General features: G+C 42.0%; 2 protein-coding genes across 8 annotated transcripts in view; both read right to left on the bottom strand.

The window, feature by feature from the left end:
* The window catches only part of FBF1 (Fas binding factor 1), a 32,214-nt gene extending 14,824 nt beyond the window's left edge, over positions 1 to 17,390 (bottom strand). The window contains exons 1-17 of one of the 6 annotated variants that reach the window (XM_081185352.1): positions 16,767 to 17,390; positions 14,630 to 14,736; positions 13,524 to 13,551; positions 12,163 to 12,204; positions 11,429 to 11,516; positions 11,077 to 11,137; positions 10,636 to 10,686; positions 10,374 to 10,509; positions 8,957 to 9,040; positions 7,723 to 7,842; positions 5,997 to 6,150; positions 4,963 to 5,096; positions 2,992 to 3,091; positions 2,472 to 2,897; positions 2,165 to 2,236; positions 1,378 to 1,475; positions 512 to 570 (exon numbers count right to left, since the gene is read on the bottom strand). In XM_081185352.1, coding sequence (XP_081041478.1) covers positions 512 to 570; positions 1,378 to 1,475; positions 2,165 to 2,236; positions 2,472 to 2,897; positions 2,992 to 3,091; positions 4,963 to 5,096; positions 5,997 to 6,150; positions 7,723 to 7,842; positions 8,957 to 9,040; positions 10,374 to 10,509; positions 10,636 to 10,686; positions 11,077 to 11,137; positions 11,429 to 11,516; positions 12,163 to 12,204; positions 13,524 to 13,551; positions 14,630 to 14,632 — 1,656 coding nt within the window. In that variant the 5' untranslated portion in view covers positions 14,633 to 14,736; positions 16,767 to 17,390. Of the gene's footprint in view, positions 1 to 511; positions 571 to 1,377; positions 1,476 to 2,164; positions 2,237 to 2,471; positions 2,898 to 2,991; positions 3,092 to 4,962; positions 5,097 to 5,996; positions 6,151 to 7,722; positions 7,843 to 8,956; positions 9,041 to 10,373; positions 10,510 to 10,635; positions 10,687 to 11,036; positions 11,138 to 11,428; positions 11,517 to 12,162; positions 12,205 to 13,523; positions 13,552 to 14,629; positions 14,737 to 15,640; positions 15,861 to 15,962; positions 16,081 to 16,766 lie in introns of those variants that run through there. The other 5 variants (XM_081185351.1, XM_081185354.1, XM_081185353.1 and 2 more) reach the window with 5 other exon arrangements.
* A 532-nt stretch (positions 17,391 to 17,922) lies between these two features.
* ACOX1 (acyl-CoA oxidase 1) overlaps positions 17,923 to 24,523 on the bottom strand; it is a 33,701-nt gene continuing 27,100 nt past the window's right edge. For both annotated transcript variants that reach the window (XM_081185386.1, XM_081185385.1), the window contains exons 11-14: positions 21,436 to 21,541; positions 21,198 to 21,341; positions 20,182 to 20,388; positions 17,923 to 19,646 (exon numbers count right to left, since the gene is read on the bottom strand). In XM_081185386.1, the coding sequence (XP_081041512.1) occupies positions 19,596 to 19,646; positions 20,182 to 20,388; positions 21,198 to 21,341; positions 21,436 to 21,541 (508 nt within the window). In that variant the 3' untranslated portion in view covers positions 17,923 to 19,595. The remainder of the gene's footprint in view (positions 19,647 to 20,181; positions 20,389 to 21,197; positions 21,342 to 21,435; positions 21,542 to 24,523) is intronic.

Below are 24,523 nucleotides of genomic sequence, written 5' to 3'. Positions count from 1 at the left end.
TATTCCCCCTTTTGAGGAACCCTACGCTTATGGAAATTAGTTTGAGAGTGCTGTATATAATGTGGAACTGTAGCATTTCCCTTCCTGGATGTTTATCTAAGGAGAATAGCTCAGTATCTGTTGGGGAATGCTTTAAATCAGGAAAAACTTTGCAAGTGCCAGGTACTGGTCTAGGGACAGTTGGGACCCATTAGGTTTATGGGAGTATGAGAGCCTCCAATTTATCCCCGTAGCTGGAAAGAGAACACCAGACCCATAATGTGCACCAAGGTTATCTTGGGACAGGATGTGGCCGCTCCAGAAGTCAATGCACCCTGGTTAATGGATTATGCAGCCTTCTGGTCTAAGTTCAGTTTCTATTTAAATACATGCACAATAAGAAAAGAAAGATCGAGAACTGTTATAACGTCTGTAGGAACTGCTAGATGAGTGCTTGTTAAATACATTTATTCATCTATCCCTCCCACTTCCGTTCCTCGATAAGTAATTAAAAATATCACTTCCTACCTACCGGAGAGTGCATAGGAATGGGGAGGATTTCTTCATGTCCTTGGAAAAAAGCTGCAGGTGCTGTAAAATCAATCCATAAAGAGCTCAGATGCAGCAATGGGTTTAGATGCTTTCCCTATATAGCATTACACAGGTAGGGACTGTATCTCCCGTTTCTGTTATCTCACGGTTAAAAGGAGGTAGGGTAGCTGTTTAGCTGCTCTTCAAACATAAAGGAAAGAAGGAAGGGGCTATAGAAATTTCACCCTGCTCTGCTCCACAGGTCCCTTGCACAGAAAACCCTGTGGGCAAATGGAAGTGGGAAGAGAGCAGACAGGATGTAAGATGGGGCAGCTTAAGGATGAGTGGTCCCTTTCACTTCCATAGCACCAAGTGTGGCTTCAAACCTCTTTCTACCACACCAAACCCACAGGAGGAGGAAAGGAACATCAGCAGACAACAGGGCATATTAGCACTGAGCAAAGGCAAGTATCAGATTTCCAAATATACAGTTCAAAGAGTGGGGTGGGGATGGGGCCTCAGCACAAGTCTAAATCAAACTGGCAGAGAAATTAACTAAGAGATGACGGCAGAAGCAAGATGTGCAACAAGAAGCTTTCCCTTTTGTCAGAGCACCAAACAGTACTCTCTCAGACACCGAGAGGAAGTGCAGTTCAGTGCACGACATTTGGTAGCCCAAACATGAAATGCTTCTATCATTTGCTATTTCAAGGTTAGTGAAGGTCAAACAGCATTCCTGGAAAGCAACTCTGCAGAGGCAGGTTCATTTATACCACTGATTCAGAAACAACAACACCATAATCAAAGATGGGAGGTATGCTGGCAATGTTCATTCCCTTGGCAGTTTAACTGGAGTTTGAATCTTACTTGTCTTACTGGTGTCTCCAAAGGGAGTCCCTTTCCTGGAATTAGATGGAAAAGCAGGAGTGGTTTGTTCCTGAGATCTTAACAGAGGTATGGAAGACCTGTGTCAAGCACAGAGAGAGACAGAGAGAGAGAGATAGATTAATGGGCATCTGAATAATCACCTTTTATTATGGAATAAGTGCCAATCTACAACACAATCAGGTATTCTACCCGTCTTTACATCATTCAATCCAACAGCTAATGAGCTGGCACCCTCTCTTTTAAACATCCTTGAATACCTAGGAATACAGTGGTGCCCCGCAAGACGAATGCCTCGCAAGACGAAAAACTCGCTAGACGAAAGGGTTTTTCAGTTTTGCGTTGCTTCGCTAGACGAATTTCCCTATGGGCTTGCTTTGCAAGACGAAAACGTCTTGCGCTTTTTTTTAAAGCTGCTTGAAGAGGCGCAGTTGCGATGGACCGTGCTTCGCAAGACGAAAAACATCGCAAGACGAAAAGACTCGCGGAACGAATTATTTTCGTCTTGCGAGGCACCACTGTATCCTCATAATTCCACACAAATGCAGGTATTTTGCTCCAGATTAAATAATCTCTTCTCACACCACAATCCGAAACATGGTTACCCAGAAGTAACATGGTTACCCAGAGCAACTTGACAATAACCCAGAGGACTTAACCTAAGAGAAGCCCTGATAGACCAGACCAAAGGCCTTATCTAGTCGAGCATCCTTGTTCCTGCAGTGCCCAATGACAATGCCCAAGTGGAAGCCCGCAAGTAAGTTCTTACCCAGGTTGATCCAGTCTGGCAGGCCTATCGACTGGGGCAATAGACTGCTGATAGGCGGATGGAGCCCCCTGGCTGAAAAAAACAAACACAAAATCCAAAGTACGGGAATAGTTAATTAACACAATACTTCTCCCCAAAAATCAGCCTACAAGACTTGCAACGAGGCAAGGTGACATGTGCAATACCAATGGCTAAGTGCATCATGACTTGGGTGCCCATGGGAAATTTGCATAGTATTGAATTTGGAAAACAGTTTAGAGAATCTGAAGAACGTTAAGTGCAGAATTCAAGCGACCTCTGAGCTCACCTGGTAAGAGTGATGGGATCCACTTCCTTTCGGTGAATCTCTGAGGACCCAGGTCTCCTCTCTTTCTCCTGCGCTCGAGTTCTCTTCTGAGATAAGACATTGCTCAGCCAGCTGTCCTCACCATCATCCTTGATGGGTTCATGCTTTGACGCTGCTGCTTCTTCAGCAGCTGCTTTTGACCTAGAAGGATGATGGCTGGTAGGAACGGGGGGCTCGACATCAGAAGGGCTAGGCGGCCTATCCTGTGTGGCTCCTCTTATGCTGGTCTTGCTGGATTCTTTTAGCGGAGGTGACGGTGGCAGTTTAAAATCCTCCTCTTTCAGCCCCAGCCAATCAGCTGCAGTCCTGTTGCGTACAGGGCTGCCAGAATGAGGAGTTGCTGGTTTCTGGTCTGTTTTAAGCTCACTGAGATTCTCCGAGGAAAACCTGCAAATAGAAACGAATGAGAGAGCGCCAGGATTTTACAAGCAGCCTTGTGGGAGACCGAACCACCTTTTGTGGCTTGTGCATTTACCATTACCTGACAGACTGTCGTCTTGACTGCCTTCCCTCTGGAATCATGGCCACAGTGGGTTGGTAGGCTCCAAAAGTGAACTCATCTCCCAAAGTATCTTCCTTCTCTGTACACAAAAAGAGCCCAGAGAGTCAAGCGGATGGGATGCACAACCATGTGTCCCCCCCCCCTTGCTTTCCTCAGAGACTTAAGAGCAGAGGAAGCCCATGTGTTGCCTTCCAGATGTGGTGGGCTTCCAATGGTCAGGGATGGAATCTAACAACATCTGGAGAGCCACAGGCTCCCCAGCCCTGCCTTGGAAGCCCTGAAATCTCCAGGTACCTTTCTAAAAAAGCCTGAGGCTTTTCTGCTAAGCGTTCTCGGCAACAATATTCCAAAAAAAATTGAGAGAAATTTTCCTGTATGCCACGGCTGCAGCTCAAACATTGATAGCAATGAACTGGAAAGGGGGAAATGTTCCAACCATAACGGACTGGCAAAATAAATTACAGGAATATGTAGAAATGGCGCAACTGACAATAGCTTGAGAGGCAACACAAGACAAGTATTTGTACAAAAATGGGATAAATATAAGAAATATTTATGAAATTATAACAGTGGTATAATATGGCAGCATTTGATTGATTGATATAGTGAAACATGTGAGAAATAAGTCAAAAGGTACTAACTGTTGTAAGAATGTATTAGAAGGAATATAAAGAATAACTCAATAATGTTAGATATATTCATTACTAGAATAAGGCTATACACTGGGAAATGATAGGAAGTCCAACTACAGCTTTTTCTTTTTTTCTGTTTTTTTCTTTCTTTAATTCATATTAATAGATAGATAAAACAACAAAAGATAGTAAAAATACGAATTAGTTCAATTTATGTAAGTAAACAGAATACTATTTGCATATAGTTTTTGCTTACATGGATTATATATATGTATACTCAAGAAGATATACAATACATATGTAAATGTATATATTATATGAAATGTGTCATATGATATAAGAGATTGTTAATAAAGCAAATAATTAAAAGAAAAGAAAAAATCTCCAGGTACTAGCAAGTCGAAAAGATAGGTAGTGTGCAGTCTTTATTTTCTAAAAAAAGAAATGAGAAGTTGAAGCAGTAGCTCAGTGGCAGAGTGCATGCAGAAAGTCCAATGTTCAACCTCTGTTCTCTCAAAGTAGAGCTGTGAAAGAGCCCTGTCTGAAAGCCAGAAGAGCCACTGTTAGCTAGAGTAGACCGTAAGGAGCTAGATGGACCAGGTCTACCTTGCTATCAGGCACTATCTGCTCTGAGAGTGCTTAGGGGCAAACAACAACAGCTGCTCTCTAAGGGGGCTGGAGTGTCTTGCTTGTGAAAGCTTGTGAAGTAGAACTAGAAACCATGGTGGCACCAAACCCTCATCCATGAGCTGGCAAAGCAAGAGGAACAGGCTTTGTGTACAGTTGCCATGGAGGTGGCAGGAGTAGCAGCCCAAAGAGAGAGAGAGAGGGAGAGGGAGAGGCAGATAAGCTCTAAGTGGGGGAAATAAAGTCAGAGTGGGTGATGGCTGTGGGTGGGATGAAATTTGGCTGTGGGTCAGAAGATTCCCACCACGGATCTAAGGTATTTTCAATCATCAAACAACCTATGAGAGAACTGAATTTCAGCTGCAGGCTTCTCCAGTGTTTAAGAGGAGGGGCAAAAGGACTTCCCAGAATACTGTGCGCATGAAACAGAAGAAGAAGAAGAGTTTGGATTTGATATCCCGCTCAAACGAGTCTCAAAGCGGCTAACAAGCTCCTTTTCCCTTCCTCCCCCACAACAAACACTCTGTGAGGTGAGTGGGGCTGAGAGACTTCAAAGAAGTGTGACTGGCCCAAGGTCACCCAGCAGCTACATACATGTGGAGGAACAGGGAAGTGAACCCGGTTCACCAGATTAAGAGTCCACCGCTCTTAACCACTACACCACAGGCTTCATCACCCCTACGGCACTTGCCTGCTTGCTTTTGATATTTCTTGTCCAGTTTGAACTCCTTGGGTTCTCCTGTCTTTGGTCTCTCCAGGAGCTTTTTGGCTGTTCCTTGCCCAAGCAATTCATCTAGCATGGATCGGGCAGGACGAGACTGCTCTCTGCCAAAACGAAGTGCAATTCTCCATCAACTAACCCATATGATCAGTTCAGAGAATGTGAAGGTCAAGAGGAGAATCTTAATGGCTTTTTGACCACCTTTAGCTATCATTCCAGCATTTACTTTAACTGTACAGCAGATGAGAAAAAACTTAAAACACACAGGCTATTTCTGATAAAGGCTCAGAACTAAAAAGTCTGGCTATTTCCAGAAATTAGTAGAAGGAAGTCTTACACCTCTATGCTAGAAATAGGTTTTAAGATGCTGCCTCCAGGACTCTCCCCTACTGCAGTTTCCAGTAACTGGTATTCAGGATACTGCTTTGCCAGAACATAGTCCTCATGGTTAGTAGCCATTGAAAGCATTATCCCCCATGGATTTGTCTGAATTCTCTTTCAAATTCTCTTTCTTCATGTCATGCATCACTTTATAAACCTCTATTGTTGTTGTTGTTTAGTCGTGTCCGACTTTTCGTGACCCCATGGACCAGAGCACGCCAGGCACTCCTGTCTTCCATTGCCTCCCGCAGTTTGGTCAAACTCTATTGTATCACCTCTTAACTCACCTTTTCTCTAAACTAAGAAGTCCAAAATGCCGTAACCTTTCCTCACAGGGGGTTTGCTCCATCCCCTTGATCATTTTAATTGCCCTTTCCTGTACCTTTCCCAACAATATCCCTTTTCCAGATAAGGGGACCAGAACTGTACACAGTCTTTTTCATAAGTCATGCCAGCCCTCTCCTGGATGCACTGCAACTAAATCAGGAGCGACAGTGCAAACTACGAGTTCGTCCGCCTTAGCTTATCTCAAATGTTCAACTTTTCCAGTCATGCCATTAATCTCCTTTAATCTGAAAGTATTGCACAACTCCATTTTAGTGAGTTTTAGGGAGATTGCTTACTCTCCGTCCTTTCTTCCGGATTTCAGCTCTGTCTTCGGGCTCTCGCCAAACCCCATGGCATCCATGAGATCATCTCCATCAACCTCAAATGTTAACTCGTCCCGTTTCCGTTCAGGGGCAGCAACATGGCCAGGAGCTGCAGACACAGGTGTTCCTAATAAACAGAATCGAAAGAGATTGCACCAATAAGGTCTAACTATTACAGAACCGGTCTAATGGGCTTCCCTCCCCAATCAAGAACTGCTCAGTGTGACCAATACATAGCTTGTAATTTCCATGCTAAATATTCTGAGCCAGATTCAAATAACCAGTCCTACTAGCAGAAGCCTGCATAAGGATTCCCGTTAGCACAATGGAAGTTAATGAACATGACTAAGTTAGATCCATTCTTTTCAGTGAGTCTGCTTGGTGTAAAACTTAGCTGAATGCTACCCATGGAACTTGTTGCCCAAAAATATGCCATTACAGCCACTAGCTGTATTGGGGTATTTTTTGTGTGTGTGCTAAAAATGTTGTGTGTGCTAAATGTTGGAGATTGGATTTATGTTTTAAATTATGTATATTTTATTGTTGCAAGCTGGTTTGAGACCTACGAAGCTTAAAGCGGAATTTTTTTAAAAAACAAATAGATCTAGAAGGGGAATAAACAAATTCATGGGGAATAAAGCTATCAATGGCTACTAGTCATGATGGATGTATACTCCCTTCTGGGATTAGAGGCACAACACCTCTGAATGCCAGTTACTGGGGAACAACAAACCAACAACACCAGAACTGGCTTATGAATATAAAGAACAATTTTACTGGAATAAATATATACCCTCATAAACCAACTAGACAATGAGCAAACTAAAGTGCAATGTGCATAACCAAGCCTGGAGAAACTAATAAACATAGAATGTACCAGTGTCTCTCTCGTTGCTGTACTGGTTATGTATGCGATAAATATGTCATAACACAGCTGGAACAAAGGTTTTGCAGCAAGCTTCATCAGTCCATGATGCTAATCACTCAACACGGTTCGCTCAAGACAAAAGGTACTCACAGGCACAGCAAATATCCGGATAATATCTGGAGAACAGGTCTCATCTATTTGGCTTCAAGTGATCATTTGGCTTTGCACTTCCAGCTAAGGATGACCCCTTGAAGAACGCTTTCTGGCAACCGCTCCTACGTTTATTGCTTTGTGCTTCCAGTGAACGACTATTTGTTCCAGCTGTGTTATGACATATTTATCACATACATAACCAGCACAGCAATGAGAGAGACACTGGTACATTCTATGTTTATGAGTTATGTCCAGGCTTGGTTATGCACATTGCACTTTAGTTTGCTCATTGTCTAGTTGGTTTATGAGGGTATATATTTATTCTAGTAAAATGGTTCTTTATATTCACAAGCCAGTTCTGGTGTTCTTGGTTTTGGTTTGTTGTTCAATTATTGTTATAACACCAGTTACTGGGGAACAACAGTGGGAGAGGGGTCTTGTCTTCACGCCATGAAGGCATCTGGTTGGTCATTGTAGGAAACAGGGCACTGGAATAGATAGGTGCTGGGCCTGATCCACCAGGGCTCTTATGTTCTCACAGACTTCCGAAAATGCTACCACAAGCATTGATGAGTAGACAAAGACTGCCAAACGTTTCATTTGCACAAACAAATGTGTGGTGTGCTTTTATTTGAAAAGATGCCAAGCCAATGGTGCAATTCTGGTATCCTCACTAACCTTTCTCTTTCGAGGTCCCAGCATTTGTTTCTGGAACACTTTTGGTGGCAAAGGAAGGCGCTTTCTTCACCATGTCCTCTTCTTCATCAGACAAAAGACCAGCTAGAGGGTCATCTATATCTGTGGGAGAAAAAAGACATCTAAGAGAGTGGGCAATCACTTCAAAACAATGGAGAGAGAGCAAAGCGGAGCAGCAAAGTTACACATCAGCTGCTGCATGGGAAGAGACTGCACTACTAGGAAAGGATTGAAGCAAATCCTTCTCCTGTGCTTAGTAAATTAATTTTATGATGCCCAATAGCCCTTTGTTTGGTGAATTGTTGTTCCATGCCCATCACTTAGGGTTGGATGGATTCCTGCAGCAAAATGGCCTCTGAAGTAGCACAGTGTTTTGTTATGGAAGAATCTGTATATTTAAGATCTGGAAGGTCATGATAACATATTTGGCTGGCACATGTATTTGTGGTATGAAAAGGGGAAAGTACATAAAGGATTTACAAACCATAAGCTTACTGGGAATGATATACAATGAATTGAAAAAGGTGTTTAAGATAACATTTGTAAAAACAAAACAACAGCTTTTCTTTTGAGAATTATGGGATCGGAGTTACCTTAACAATATAGAAATTTATTTATGTTTGCAACGACTGCCTCAAGAATGATATTCACCCAAAAATGGAAAGAAGAAATCCCGACAAAAAAAGAATGGCTACAGAAATTAATGGACTATGCAGAAATGGCGAAACTTACCGGAAGAATAAGAAATCAAGATAACAAACTTTTTATTAAGGAATGGAAATAATTTATTGAATATTTACAAATTGTAAACAAATTAAGACATTAGCTGGAAAAGAATAAATAGAGTGAATTGGGATATGCAGAAGAAGTAGAAAAAGGGTAAATTCATGGAACCGCTGAAAGAGAGGGAGGGAAGTCACGGTTTGATATGTGAGGATTGTTTAATTTTTTGTTGTTGAAGTGTTTATTTGTTATAAATGAAAATTATAAATAAATTTGTTTTAAAAAATGAAGTAGCACAGTGTTGAATCAGGTAGGCCCCGTGTTGGTTGTGCATAAATATGTCACTGTCACACCCTAACCTTTCCCCATCCAGATGGACTTGTATGCTCAAACTTAGGTTTTTAAAAATGCATTTTACATGCGCGCATGCATGCCTGCGTACACACATACACACACAAAAAGCTCCCCTCTCATGTTAACAAGCAGAGCTTACCTTCAAAGGAAAACTTCTGTTTCAGATTTATGGAAGTGGTGAGAGTAGAGCTGGGATTCTTAGTGATTCCACCTTCTGAGTCTCCTGTATTAAAACAACAGGTATAGCGGATACTTTTGCTCGTGTCCAATTCTAATGTAACAAGGAAAGTTTTGTCTCAAGTCACTGTGAACTTAAATGCTCTTTGCAGGTGCGAATCAACATTTTGAAAAGTCTGGAGAGGATTCTGTAGGCCATCCTTAGGATTCCCCCCTCGGTAGCGGGTGCGGTTATGAGATTAGAGGTCGGCTGGCAAGCTCTACGGCATGTGGCCTTGAAGACGAAGCTCTGGCTATGGCTCAAGCTTTGTTTTAAACCAGTGGGTATTGCCCCCTTGATATTGAGGGACGATTTCCAATCATCGTGGGAAAGGGAGGTCACTAACGAGGTTCAATCCTGCGGATTGTCTCACCTTTACTTTGAGTCTATGACGTACAATCAAGCTAGAGCTGTGATCTCCCGGAGACTGAGTGACATTGCCAGACAAGAGGACATAGCCCAGGTAAAACCAGGGATGTTCCTAGGGGACCAGATTTATCGGACCAGACCAGCCCCCTACCTTGCAGAAATTCACTATGTGGAATACCGTAGACTTCTTACAGCGGCTAGATTAAATGTCCTTGACTCTGTGATATTGTGGGGAAGGTACAGGGGAGTACCATACGCCCAGAGAACCTGTCATTGTGCCATGGGTGTGGTTGAGTCCACCGAACACATCCTCTTGACTTGCCCTTCTTATGCAGAGCTTAGACAAAACTTTATAGACCCACTCCTATGTCAATCTAGCTTCCTATCCGGAGAAAACCAGGTTTTACACTTGCTGAATAACGTCACTAGAGCTATACCTTCCTTGGTGGCCAAATTTCTTTTTTTAGCTTTTAAGCGTCGCAAGACTATAATTGAATGTATTGATATGGGGCTATCTGTTTAGCCCATTTTAGTGTTGGCTAAGTTCTAAAATCTTCCTGGAGCTTTTAACTGTGTATTGACAAATGTATTTTTTCTGACTGACGGTCGAATAAAAGGTTGATGATGATGATGATGAGGATTCTGTAGGTGCAACATTAGAAGCAGATAAGGACACAATCCATTCCTTTTCTCAGGGATGTTATTAGTCCTTAATCAATAAGTGATCATCATAGACATGCTACAAAGATGACAAGAAGTTGCTTCAAATTTGTTTTAAACTGTTTCTCATATAGTGTTATATTGTGTTTTAACTGTTGTAATCCACCCTGGGACATTAGGGTGAAAGGCTAGTAATAAATTGTAGTAATGTTAAGAATAAGAACAGGTACCACTAAGAGATTGTTTCTACTATAGTAGCTCTTTACACAAATTTGAGTATTACTTGAGTCCTGAAACAAAGGAGTCTTACGTCTCTCAGTGATTGATGTTTTCTTAGCAGAACTTGCTGGCTCATTCAATGGCCGAGTTTTTGCCATATTCTTCCCCGGTTTCTGAGCAGGCGCTTTCTTTATGCCTAGAAGATCAGCGTCCATGTCATCTATATCCTGGCACAGGAGAGAACACATATACTCAAAATGAGTGTATTGCACTTTTTCACAACTAGCAGAGCACAGCACACTCAAATTATTTTTGCCCTGCCAAAGAAAACCAAAAAAGTCCCCTCAATTTACCTTCAAGGTCTCTAGAAGAGCTCCTGGGTCTGCATCTGAGATATCAGGATCCTTAGGGGTGAATGAATGAACACACAAGTTATTGCTTAATTGCTTGTAGTATTTGTATGCTGCCTTTCAGTAAAAGATGGGAGAAACCAAACACTCCAAGGCACTTCATCCAAGTGCTGCCAACATATGCACATTATTAATCTGGGGCTCATACTCCAAAGAGACAAATATTGTGCCCCAGTGGGAAATGGTTGGAAAAGTTCTATAGGTCCATGTCCTCCCCACCACCCATGACTGAAGTTGATGTACTGTATATTCTCCTTTCAATGCCATGTTTTCAGGTACAGCAACAACCTGCAGGAAAACACCAGTAGCTGTCCAGTTGCATCAATAGAAATGCCTTCATTTACCTTGCAGAGAAGATGTGGACTCTTATTTTTTCCCCCTCACCTCTGCATCTTCCTCTTCCTCAAGAACCATTTTGCTGAAGACATCATCCCCCAAGAGGCCCCTGGGGAGTGGGGAAATCCAGAGCTTAGGATGTGCAAGAAAAATAATAAAATACAGTAGCCTAGAAAACAACACCTGAAATGTTTCATGGCCTCATTGAAACACCCTCAAAATTACTCAGATTTCAGTAGTGCCTCTACTTAGAAAAGGTTCTTAAAACAGAGGGCAAATTGAGAGTTGCTGGGGAGAAACAATAAAGGGGGAATTGTCAAGAGGCTCCAACAGCACTGTTATATTTGTGTGTATGTGTGCTGAAAGCATTAAAGTCACAAATAGCAATGCCATTCCTTACTTTTTGTTGGTCTGTGAGGCGATTCCTCTGGGTCTTCCTGCACTACTACCAAACGAGGCAGGTTTGCTGGATTTAAGGGGAACGTCATCTAGGAATGAGAGATGGGGATTTTAGGAGATTGCAGCATAGGTTATATCCTTTGTCTTAACAGTTGCACAACAACCTGAACAACCTCTGATGCTGGCAGTCTCAACAAACAAGCTAGGGGTTGAGCACACTTTGTATAAACACAGACCCAGGCAGATCAATCGTGAAGTACATGAGTAGGCCAGCATGGTGAACGCAAAGGTTGTCTCCATCTTCCTGAAATGCAGTGAGGCCTCAACATTCTCCTCACTGCACAGCAGCCATCACACCTAAGTCACCTAGGAAAATGTTTGCCCATATCTCCCTTAAAACAGAACATTTCTTACGAGAATTAAAGCTGACCATAGAATGTAAAAAGATCCTTAGAAACAACTTCCCCAAACCCAACAAAACAGCGAGAACAAGAGTTAAAAAAGAAAAGTGCAGACTATTAGAATCATGTATGAATAGTGTGACTTTACCTGGCATCTGAAAGAGTAATGATGATTACACCAGGCAATTTTACTAGGGGAAGGAACTCCACAACCAGGGCACCATCATGGAACAGGCCCTCCCTCTAGTAGCCGTGCCTCATTTGAAAGTCTTATTTGACAAACTGGTTCCTACGGAATTTTAAAACACCTTTTTCCATTTCACTGCTTATTTACCTTCATCACCAAGGAGATCACCAAGAACGTCATCAATGGAACCTAGAATAAGACAGAGTTTACAGCCTCAAAAATCTACCCTAGCATAAACTTAGGAAAGGGCTTGCTGCAACAAGGGAGATCCAAGGCCGCCATATTTTGACAGGAACTCCAGAAACAAGAAATATATAGACAAATCGACTCCACATACATCATAGATCCTGTGTATTGGCTCCCTGTGAACCGAGATCAACCACTTAACAAAGGTCTCAAATGTGGGTTTGAAATGGGTTGGCATCCCTGGCTGAGATGGAACCTGGTTAGCACTAGCTACGGGCACCACTGATGCAGATATAGGGGATGTAGCTAACAAAGTCATTCAATTAGTACAAGGACTTCCACCTCTCCCTTTCCTTCTGGAGCAGATTTCGGAGGAAGCACAAGACAAGGAGATAAATTCCTATTACACAGAGAGAAGTCTTTGTGCTACTGGAATGACTGGATATAACCCATAATGCTGGATTTTGATTAAAGCCAACAAAGGAAGAGAGTGGGGAACTCAAAAGGGTGAAGTGTGTGGATTCACACACTCCAAAGGCTGGCTGGCTCTCAATGGGCAAAGCAAGATTTGCAATGTTACACCTTTATTATATTTTTCCATGAAGAATGTTCTGTGTTCTAAGTTCATTAGTAACTATGAGTGGATATCCATTGCAAACAGAGTAGTAGGCAATCTTTGTTGTTTCAAAGTTGGGATTAATGTTTTTCAGGTGATTGTCCCTAGCAAGTATTCAAGTGAGCATATCATGTGTAGTTCTTTGGACTGCTAAAATTTATCAGAATTGTCAAAAGCTTTTTAGTGCTTTGGTTTTTCTTAAAATTAAACGATGCACAAGAAGTACGTGCTATTGTCCTCAAATATTTTTAAGTATTCTAATAAAACACTCTACAGTTTAAAGAGCATTACATGCACTTTAATTTTCCCTCTCAAATATTTCAGATCAAATGCCAGTGGTGCATTGGGACAAAATATTTAAGATGGGTCACTTTTTTAAGCTTTGTTTACAAAATACAAGTAAAATAAACACACTGAATTAGATCACTCTTTAGTGCAGCAAAAAATGTTCCAATGAAAGCTGGAAATTTCCCAATACACAGTAACTTATATAAAATAGCTTAATTATCATAGAAAAAAAATCCAATGCTTTCCCTCCCCCAAAATATCAACACTACTACATTGGGCCATAGTGTTATTGGCTCTGCTTTTTCCTCAAGCTGATGATGAAAATGTTACATCTACTGGATGACGCTATGGGAAACTATCTCCACCCCAAGCCAATACCAAAAGGGTCATAAAAGTGTGGAAACACAAACACACATACTTTTCAGTCCTTTCTTCGGTTTCACTGCCTAAAGGGGAAAGGGGCAGACAACTTGTTAGAAAAATAAAGACAAAAACTTTACTAGCGCAAACTAGCTCTCTAAATGCAGACAGGTGCATAATAAACTCCAGAAACCAAGAGCTGGTAGCCATAGGGAGGGTTCTCATGTCACACTAAATGGTTTAGCCTTAAAAGGATAACTTGCAGTGAGCCTCAGATTTGCACATCCACCACCACCTGCCCCCTCCTCCGGCAGAGAGCTACAGTTCTCAGAGTGGGTTTGACAACCAGGGACTTCTGGGTTGGGTACTGTAGCTCTGGCAGGGGAATAAGGGCCTCTTAACAACTCTCAGCACATTTAACAAACTACAGCTCTCAGAATTCTTTGGAGGAAGCCATAACTACTTAAAGTGGTATCATAGTGCATTAAATGTATGGTGTGAATGGGGCCCTGTTGTGTTCTGGCTACAGTAGAGTGTACAGTCTTTCCTTTTTGCGTTAATTAAAGTTAGTTGCATGGACAATTTCACTATGAAGTGTTATTAGCTTGGGTTGCCACCCACAGGGATTTAATGGGAGGAGTGGGGAAGCAAGAACTATAGATGTGGATTTGGACTCCTAGACGCATACAGTGGTGCCTCGCAAGACGAAATTAATTCGTTCCGCGAGTTTTTTCGTCTAGCAAATTTTTCGTCTTGCGAAGCACGGTGTCGGAAAAGTTTTGGAAAAGCTTCAAAAATCACCAAAAACCTCAAAAAAGGCTACCACACCGCGTTCTATGAGTTGCTCCTCGAAGTCGTCGCAACTGTATTAACGGTGTTAAGAAAAAGGAAACAAACTTACAAGACGTTTTCGTCTTGCAAAGCAAGCCCATAGGGAAATTCGTCTTGCGAAGCAGCTCAAAAACCGCAAAACCCTTTCGTCTAGCGAGTTTTTCGTCTTGCGAGGCATTCATCTTGCGGGGCACCACTGTACTCAGAAAAACCTCTCTGTGCCTGAGCTAACCTCTCTCTGGAGTATCATGTTGGTGTTTAGGCTGGCTGGGACAGTGGGACAGGGCCTTGCCCAATCCATTAGAAGCAATTGACTAATGAGGCCTGCCTTACCATATCATGACTCTCAATGGCATATTCTGCCTCTTTCTCGTGTTCCACTCAGACATTAATCATCTTTACGATGCTAATACAGTGGACAATACCTCCGCCTCCCTCACCTAAAAAAAGAAACAGAACAATAAAAATGACCAATTTAGCATCATAAATATTTTTGATTTATTGAGGCTTTGAAAGTAGTTGTTGGCATCCGTCTGTCTCGGAAGAGACAGCACATTTGGCCAAGCTGTTGGATGGCAGCAGTGCCTGCTGTGGCTGTAGAGACCAATGCGGGTAAGGGAAACATTTTATTGATTGCTTTACGGTGGCAAAGAGCTCAGAGAATTTTATTTATTTGAAGCAATTTCACCTTCCAGAGCAGCTACGTTTCTAGTCTCACAACAACCTTATAAAGAAGATTGAGCTATTGCAACTTGCCCAACAACACCTGCTTCACAGCTAGTAAGAATCTAAATTTGGGTGTCCCATATCCAGCTCCAATACTTTAGCCATCACAGCACACTACCTCACTGGAATGACTATGGCCTTCATAAAACAAGCACCCTAATGCTTTTGCAATTTATTACAGCCTCATCTTATGCAGTTGGGACACACTTTTGCTTATTGAAACAAATGGGCAAAGACACTCTCCAACAGCATGGGATTGCAACCATGGGCGTAGCCAGGATTTGGGGGGGGGGCAGGAATGAATTATCTGTGATGCAATTGGTCAGTTAGTTAAGCATTTTTATTTATTTATTTGCTTGATTTGGGGGGGGGTGCAGCTGCCCCGCTTGCCATGCCCATGACTGCAACTTTAAATGGTACCTTTTTCTTTTTGCCATGCTTTTATTTTTACCTGTGGGGTTAATGATAAAGGATAATATTCCTTTGTAAAAAGAAGTTATAACTAAGCCTTGCTAGCATTCATCAAGCATAAGGCAGAAGGGGATACAACGCACTTAAAGCAATGCCATCCACAGGGTTGACAAACAATCCAGCCCTGTCGAGTTAAGGTTCGCTTACCAATATCAAATTTATGCTGGCAGCATTTGTACATGTGGACACGCACGCGTCACACCTGTGGCATTTTAACGTTACGTTTTATACACGCTTCCCGGTGCCGGTGGAGGCGTGCCTGCACCGTTGTCCATAGAAACATAACCGAGTTACCATGGCAGACGGCGTCCGCGGCAAATACTACCCTTACACCGGCAGCGGGAATAAATCGCCCCGCAAACTGCCCCCTTTCCTTGGGCTGGGAGCCGCCTGGAGCCTCCGGCGCCTCCGGACCCCTGCAGCCTCCAGCCTCTTCCTTTGGAAACAGCAAGAGCACAGCTACTCTCACCTGCGGTGACCAGGTGCTCTCCAAGCAAGGGAGGTTCTTCCCAGCTGAGTGGCCGCAAAGCTTTCTGGGAAACGTAGTCCCGGCAGAACGCTCTGCCCATATACTGTACTGCGCACGCGGGGCTACGTTTCGCAGAACGCCAAACCGGAAGTCGCCCTCTTTTGAATGATTCATTCAAAGGAGGGGGGGGGGAGAACGTTGCTTCCTTCTGCGCAAGCGCAAACGGCTCTGTGCGGGACCGGCCCTTGCAAGATCGTTTCGCGTGGCAGCGCCTATTGAACTCACTGCCTATTGAGACCAAGCATGAGGGCACATGAAGCATTGCCCCAGCTGCCGGCTGTCATACCACCCGTCCAGGATGTGGGCCTGTCTATATCGATTCCATGGGTCTGCTCTGAGTACAACTACTGTTGGAAATAGCCTCATTTTAAATATATATTTTATAACCCAGGTGGGGAGTTTCTAGCCAGTAGATCAAAGGCAGCCTGGCCCTCAGGACTTCATAACCTTCTGGAGTGCTTTTGCCTGGTTCGGATGATTCCTTGAATTTTGATTATGCCCCTTGCTTAACCAAATGGAGAGAGGGGGTGATGCTTTCCTCCTTTACGACAATAATGGTCAAATTTGTCATTTCGCTGCCGTTTTGCCACTAGCCATTGGGGAATGCAGCCATCAGGCTGAGAGACGGTCCTCCACCCCTGGGCCCATGGTGTTCCATTCTCTGTTATTAGCACAGATAAAGGATGGGCTATACATCTTTTAAATAATAACCAAGCAAACAGACAACAGCTGAGCTGTACCCACCATTGTGAGGACGGAGGAGGTTATGATGATGCCTCCTCAGTTGCTGCCATTGGTTGTGAACTGCCTGTGATGTCACAAAAGAACATGGCGCCTGAGTGGATATGTAAAATTGGGACAAGTGGAAAGCCAAGGCAAAAAGAGAAAAGACGACTTTTTCCTTCCTAAAGAGAACACAGTCGGCAACAGCTGTGGCATTCGGCACCAGGTCCTTCCACATACAGGTGAACTGGCAGACAGAATGAGGTGATCACCCCACAGCAGGAATCTGTGGAGCGATGAGAAGGCAAGTTCCCTTGTGAAGCAGGATTGCAACTTGAAGGTGGCTGATATCCATGGTTGGAAGCTGGCAAATGTTGGTGCGGGGAAGCCATTGGGGAGTTTGCATTTGAAAAGCAGTGGATGCCAGAAGGCTGGAGCAGGCTTATGTTTGTGGATGTAAGCTGGTTGAAATTCACCTTTGGAAGCTCATTGACAGAAGCAGTGTGGACATTTGTGGATTGAAGCTGGGTCATGTATATGAAGAGTGGCTAATGGATTAACGTCTCTCTTTTTAAAAAATAAATATAGTTATGCATTTTCAGACACCAAGTCCTATTTTAAGACTTCCACCTCTACCCCTCCATGGTTCCTCCCCCCTCCCTTCTGCATATCCTTTTAGTGCCACTCAATTCATTCTATACATTTACGTATCTTGTGTGAATGGAAGGTTTTGAATGTGGTTGAGGTGAATGGCATGTGTGTGTGTGTGCATTTGGGTCGCCCTTCAGACACGGCATGGGAATTACATGTTCATGGGGTGGCAGAAGTCACCTTTCAGGTGCAAAGTGAATGGATGAACCAGTGGATATTCATAGGTGGAATTCAGGGATGAAGCTGCCAGGCAGAAGCCATTGGTGCCTGGGAGATTGTGTTGGAAGATAGCCATCCTCCTCACTGTGACTTTGGCATTCAGGGATGTCTGAAGCCAGCAGAGTTTTCCTCAAGACTACGCTGAAAGTAATGAAGAGAACCACAGGGCTTAAGCCAGCTTCTATTTCCAAATAAATGTCTTCCTAAATACTTCTACCTTTAAAGCAGTGTTCATTACACCTTCCCCACTTCCCTTGCTTCTGGTGCTTTACATGAATGAAAAGACACAATCATACACACAAAAGTATTTTTACTGTTTTAAAATGAATTTATTTATTAAGGGTACATAAGGTGTTCTCCAACTGCATCATTTTTCAATCAGCAAGGTATTGGAAGCACACAGTATGCACAGTACAGTAATTAGGTATGTTAGATGGAATGATTCAGCAGCTAGACATTAACATAAATTTTACAATCAGTATTCAGTTCAAATATACAGTGCTTTTCCTGCTTGAAGGTTGTAGTGTGAGGATAGCCTTGCAGTAGGTTCAGCTTTTGAATGGGGGGCATCAAATTGGTCCAAGAATCAACTCTGAAATTCCAGTTTTGATCCCTTACACAATTTCACATAATTGAAGGCAACTCAAAGTTCCTCAGTTGATGATCTTTAAATCTTGATGTGCCAGGATAATATTAACAAGGCAGAATCCAACCATTTTGCCACAATTTTTAGTCACGTTGATTTCATATTTCTGTACAATACTAAAATGTTAGCCTGCTAACAGTATAGTAACCTGGAGTTACTTAGTCTAAAGGCACCTTACTGGGTACTCTTGTTCTTTACGGTACCCCGAGATCCAGATTGTGTAGGTAGGCTGACAAGACTTCTGTCCATCATTGAAGTTTGGACCATATTCCCATCAGGTCTATGATTCATTAAAATGCAGGGCACAAATCATTCCCTCTTAAAGTGTTTCAGAGACTGTGATCTTGCTCACCTTTCAGGTCAAGTGGGGCAAGTGGGGTGAAGGAGGTTTCCTCTCTCAACTAGTTGCATATTAAAAGCTTTACAGATCAGAAACTGTGTAAAATTTTAAGAACTGCAAAGGTACAAGTATTCCCATTATTACTTTCTAGACACAGGAGCAGGGAACCTTGACATTTTTCCATTCCTTGTTACCACAGTCCTAGATGAAAGGCAACACTACAAACAAATAGTAATTGCGGGAGACAGAACACACTTCTGTGCCTTAGAGGCAGTTGTATGGGTGATGTGTTATGATTTACAGCTCTAGAGAAAGAGGGAGATGAACTCCTAGCTGCTGTCTGGGAAAGCACTGTGTCACACAAACAAGATGACAATGATTCTAGCTGAGAGTCTGAACCCATGATGACAGGAGTTTATTACTGGTACACAAAAGTATGGAAGCTATGATGAACACAAAATATTCCTGACCAGGTCCTCAAAGCCTAGTTCCTGACAAGACTTTTGGAGACCTCACTAAAGTAGAATAAATGTGGAGGATTCTGACAATTCTCACCTGTTGTTGCTGTACTGGGTATAAATGCTGACAAGGTGTGCAATACTATATTGAGCTTTAAAGGAGTTTCCAGACGAGAAGCTGTTGCTCCCCAGCAGCTACCTCCATAACTACTTAGTAGTGAAAATTCTGCTATAGATGATACAGGCCTCTGCAGCAGTTTAAACTGCTTCACAAATTGACACTTCACACCAATCTGTAAAGCTTTTTTTGAATCATTAAAAAGGTTAGTTTCTGAGCATAATTACAATTGCACTTTTATAATCCTGTGTTCCCCCCACTCTAATCCTTTCAAAATTTATTAAAAATTGGGAAGAAAGGCTACAATTAGTAACTACCCTATGACTGTTTGGATTTGCCAAGTGATTCAAGTGCTCATAGGGCAAATGACATCAATTCCAGGAACTGGAGAATAGTGCATTAAGAGCAGCAAACGCCATCACAGTTTGGCTTGCATTGGCTTCAGGTGCTTGTGAAAAGATTCATGGACCTGTTGAAGTAACAAGGTAAGTTGTTATTAAGTGTTTGGTTTAAAGTTAACATCTCTCATGCTGCTAGAACCATGCAGCTCCCTCACAGAGCTGCAAACCTTTTGAGTACTTCAGAATATACATGCACAGCTTATAACTACCGTAAAGGTAATAGCACCATATCAATTACTACTACACATGACAGTGAAACAAGGCCTAGGATCCTTTTTAAGTCAGAGTTTGGATGTTTGGTAGCAGCAGGAAAATAAGAAGAAATAAGAGGGCTCGCCTATCCACCCCAATCATGATGTTTTGTGGCTTAGTTAGGATGTGAACCTTGTAGTTTCCTTAGTTCAGGGTGCATAACTCAAGCAACCTGGGGCAACTTTAAAATATTTTTACTAACCCCAAGAGGCCTGCATCACTACATTAACCACAGGAAAAGGTCACAATTTTACCTCAGGATTTTCTTTTCAAACCCTTGTTTGAAAACTCTGCATTTCTTACTGTGCCTCACAATTGGAAGATATACTAGGGAAGGGAATATTTACTGACCTGTGTTTTATTTAGTGGCGATTTCTTTGACCACTCAAACATGTTTTCATAGACGTTACCATCGTATCGGCCAAGCACAGATCCAAGAACGTTGTCATGGAAGTCAAACGAATCCACTAGAGCAACTGCATTGGGACGGATTAATGCCAAGAGCTCCTTCACGCGCTGGTTCACCTGAATTATCTGTGCATCTGTCAAAATGCCTCCCTGAGGCAAAAAGGAATCCACAGTTACAGATCCAAGCACTTTGTGGTTTGCATCTACAGTCTGAATCGCCCATGAAGGGCAAGATTACACAGGTGAATATAAAGCTGTCAAGAATCAGGTTGGCAGGCATGCCAACCTCCTCTGCAGCCGCCATGGAAACAGGTTATTAGCTTCTTTTCATGCTAGTAAAAAAGAAGCGTAGGCTAATAATTTTTACCAACTGATTTTATATATGTGTAATATGTTATACACACACAGACTCCTGGCACAAAAAAGTGTCTCCCAATTAATACTGGGGGATATTAAGCTAATGTGAAGCCCAAGCCAGCCAAAGGCTGACCAGGACCTAAATACTAAGTAAAGGATGATAGTATGTTTGGAAATGAGCATCTCTCTCCCTCCTGTCACTGTTATCATACTTGTATGGCTTTCTCTGCTATGAATGTGGGAAGCTGCCTTATACAGAGTTCATCCAGCCCAGTACTGTGTACTCTGGAAGCAGTTCTCTAGAGCAGAGATCTTTCCCAGATCTATTGTCATACCTATTTATATGCTCGCCTAAACCACCTCTACTTTGCAAACATACATGAAAATTCCAACTTAAAAGTATGGCCTGCTTTATCCAAAACCACCCATCTTGCCTTTAGCTCCATTGCCAAAACATCACCCAAAGGTTCCCCATCTCCTCGCACCAAGAACTGTTTAATTCTAGCTGCCTCAAATAGGTGGTTCTCCCCCCCCCCCCCGCTTCTTTTTAAATTAACAACAGAGCAGAGCATTTTGGCTCAAGATAGAATTCAGTCACTGACCTGCAAAAAGTCTCCACTGTGCTTATTGATCCCACAGAGTGCATACAGCAGACACAAGTTGTTAAGGACAGCACGAACAGCTGGGTCACCAATTTCTGAAAGCTTTGCTGTAAATAGCTTGACCACCACATAGTGACAGTGGGCCTAAGACGGAATATTTAATGGACAAGTGAGAATTCAGGTTTTTGTGGGGCAGTCAACAGGCTTCCAAAAGTAGTATTTGAGTGGTTCTACTAACCTCAGATGCTCGCACTAGATCAATGGAAGTCCGGTTCCAAGCATCCTCCTTGCTCTTTCTACGGTTCAGTTCAGCTTGCAAATTCTTTGCAGCAAATTCAACCAGCCTGTACCAAGGAAGGACATGAACACAGCTTATTCAAAGTAGCACCAAACCTACAGTTGGCAGAGTGAACTCTCAAGCCCATTTCATGGAACACTAAGAGAACCTAGGAGCTGGTACAAGCAACAACAAATGTCATGACCACAAGCCACCAAAATTATACATTCAAGTACTTGCCCAAATCCATCTAGAAGCTATCAAACATGAATTTGGGGTAGATTTTATTCTTTAAGCTTTCTGATGTGAGGAAACTGAAGGTAGATGTGTCTCACTCTTAAGATTGAAGCACAATCTTAGAGACAAAGACTTAATTGTGCATCTTATAACTGCAGCATGTCTTGCTGTTGCTAGACACTGGAGGGCATTAAACGTGAACCTATATGAAGTTTGGTATGCTTATGTCTGGGAATTAATTTTCATGGAAAAGTTAACAGAAAGGGTACGTGAAAGAAAACAATGTAAGAAACTACATAACTTTTACATAACGTGGTCCTCCTTTATTACATATGCATCAAAGAAAGAACATGCATTTAAACCACCTAAGACACATGGGAGCATGTGGAATGCTATTTTTTATTTTTTTTTATTTTAATTTTAAAAAGTTTTTATTATAACCCAACATTTAAAAACACATATACCTTGTTAACAAAAGCAAAACAGAAAAGAAGTTACAAAAATCAGTATACAATCTTTTATATTACATAGCTTCCCACCACCACGACGTGACCTTTATCTCAACACTATATACCGCAGTATCTTTTGTTAATCCGGATGTTCTACCTCACGGTTTTTATATTATACCGACTGTTATTTTAACATTTCCTGATGTCTTCTCTATATACGAAAAAAATTTGTTCCAATCGTTAATAAATTTGGTATTTTTCTGTTGCCTAATCCTCTGAGTCATTGTTGCCAAATCGATATATTCAGTTAGCTTATTTTGCCAGTCCTTGATTGTTGGAATGTTGGGTTTTTTCCAATTCTGCGCTAGAAGTATCCTAGCGGCAGCTGTCGCATACTGGAATAGAGTTTGGTCGTCTTTGTTGATCTCGTTCCCCACCATTCCCAGAAGGAACGCCTCGGGTATTTTTGGAAAGGTGTACTTTAGGATCTTTTTTAATTCATCATAAACCGCACCCCAGAACCTCTTTACCTCATCGCAGGACCACCACATATGGAGGAAATCTCCCTCTTTCTTCTTGCATTTCCAGCAGGTATTGTCTCCAGTTTTATACATTTTAGCTAATTTTGTTGGGGTGATGTACCAGCGGTACATCATCTTTTCCATATTTTCACGGAGACCAACACAAGCTGAAAATTTCATATCTTTGTTCCATAGTTTTTTCCATTTTTCATAGTCTAAGGGGTGTCCTAAATCTATAGCCCACTTAATCATAACCTCTTTAATTTCCTCATCCTTGGTATCCCAATCTAGTAGTTGGTTGTACATTTTAGATAGGAGTTTGGACTTCCCTTCTATTATTTCCAATTGGAATTTGGACTTGTTCTTACACATACCGGCTTTTTTGTGTACGTTCCATAACGAGTTAATTTGGTGGAAATGCATCCACCCCGATAGTTTGTCTTTTAGTTCATCATAAGGTCTAATTTCCCATCCTTTCTCAGATCTTGTCAAAAGGTCGGCATATGTCCACCTTTTACCTTCCATATTTAGTTTTTTGATTCCTAGAATGTCGACGGGTGACAGCCACAGTGGAGTTTCATTTTCTACCAAATTCTTACATCTATTCCACACCTCTAGCAATGCCCCTCTTATGATGTGATTAGAAAAACTTTTATGCACACTCCCCTTATCTTGCCACAGGTAAGCATGCCACCCAAACCTAGCATTGAAACCCTCTAAGTCCAACAGGTCGGTGTTATCCAAGACTATCCATTCCTTGACCCAGCATAGACACGCGGCCTCATAATATAGTTGTAGATTCGGGACCGCAAACCCACCTATCTCTTTTATCAGTAAGCAACTTATATTTAATTCTGGCCCTTTTGCCCTGCCAGATGAACCTAGAGAGGGTCCTCTGCCAGTCCTTAAACATAGTCGTGCCCCTGATTACTGGGATGTTTTGAAATAAGAATACCATTTTTGGAAGAATGTTCATCTTAATGGCCGCCATTCTCCCCTCCCACGACAGGTGTAGTCTGCTCCAACTATCAAGGTCTCTTTTACATTCTTTCCAAATTCTGCTGTAGTTGTCCTCCACCAAATTTATATTTTTAGTTGAGACCCAAATACCCAAATATTTAACCTTTTTTGATATTTTTATCCCAGATTCCACCTCGATTTTATTCTTTGATTGTTCGTCTAGGTTCTTTACCAGCATTTTTGTTTTTGTTTTATTTAGTCTAAATCCCGATAACTCCCCAAATTCCTCCATTAAACCCATAACTGTATTTATTGTTTCTAGCGGTTCTTCTATTGATATTACTAGGTCGTCAGCGTATGCTTTGACTTTATATTCTTTTTTGCCTACCTTAATCCCTCTTATTTCTGATGTTCCTCTAATCTTATTCAATATGACTTCCAGGACCATAATAAATAACAAAGGTGATAATGGGCAACCCTGTCTTGTGCCCTTTGTGATCGTGAATGAGTCTGTTAAATTACTATTGATGATAAGTTTCGCCCTTTGGTTTGAATAGATCGCTCTGATGCCTTCTAGGAATGGCCCTCTTATTCCTACCCTTTCCATACATTTAATGAGAAATTGCCAGGATACATTATCGAAGGCCTTTTCGGCATCTATAAAGATTAAGGCGGCAGGAATATCAATTTTAAGGTCCAGATACTCGATTATATTGACCACATGTCTTACATTATCTTTTGTTTGTCTACCGGGCAGGAATCCGGCTTGATCTTTATGAATCGCTCTATTAAGATATTTCTTTAATCTATATGCCATTATTCCTGCGAAAATCTTATAATCTATGTTAAGCAGAGAAATTGGTCTATAATTTTTTATATTAA

This window comes from Podarcis bocagei (genome assembly GCF_964188305.1).
Source record: "Podarcis bocagei genome assembly, chromosome: 2".
Lineage (NCBI taxonomy): Eukaryota > Metazoa > Chordata > Lepidosauria > Squamata > Lacertidae > Podarcis > Podarcis bocagei.
This window is presented reverse-complemented; position numbering and strand designations above follow the sequence as displayed.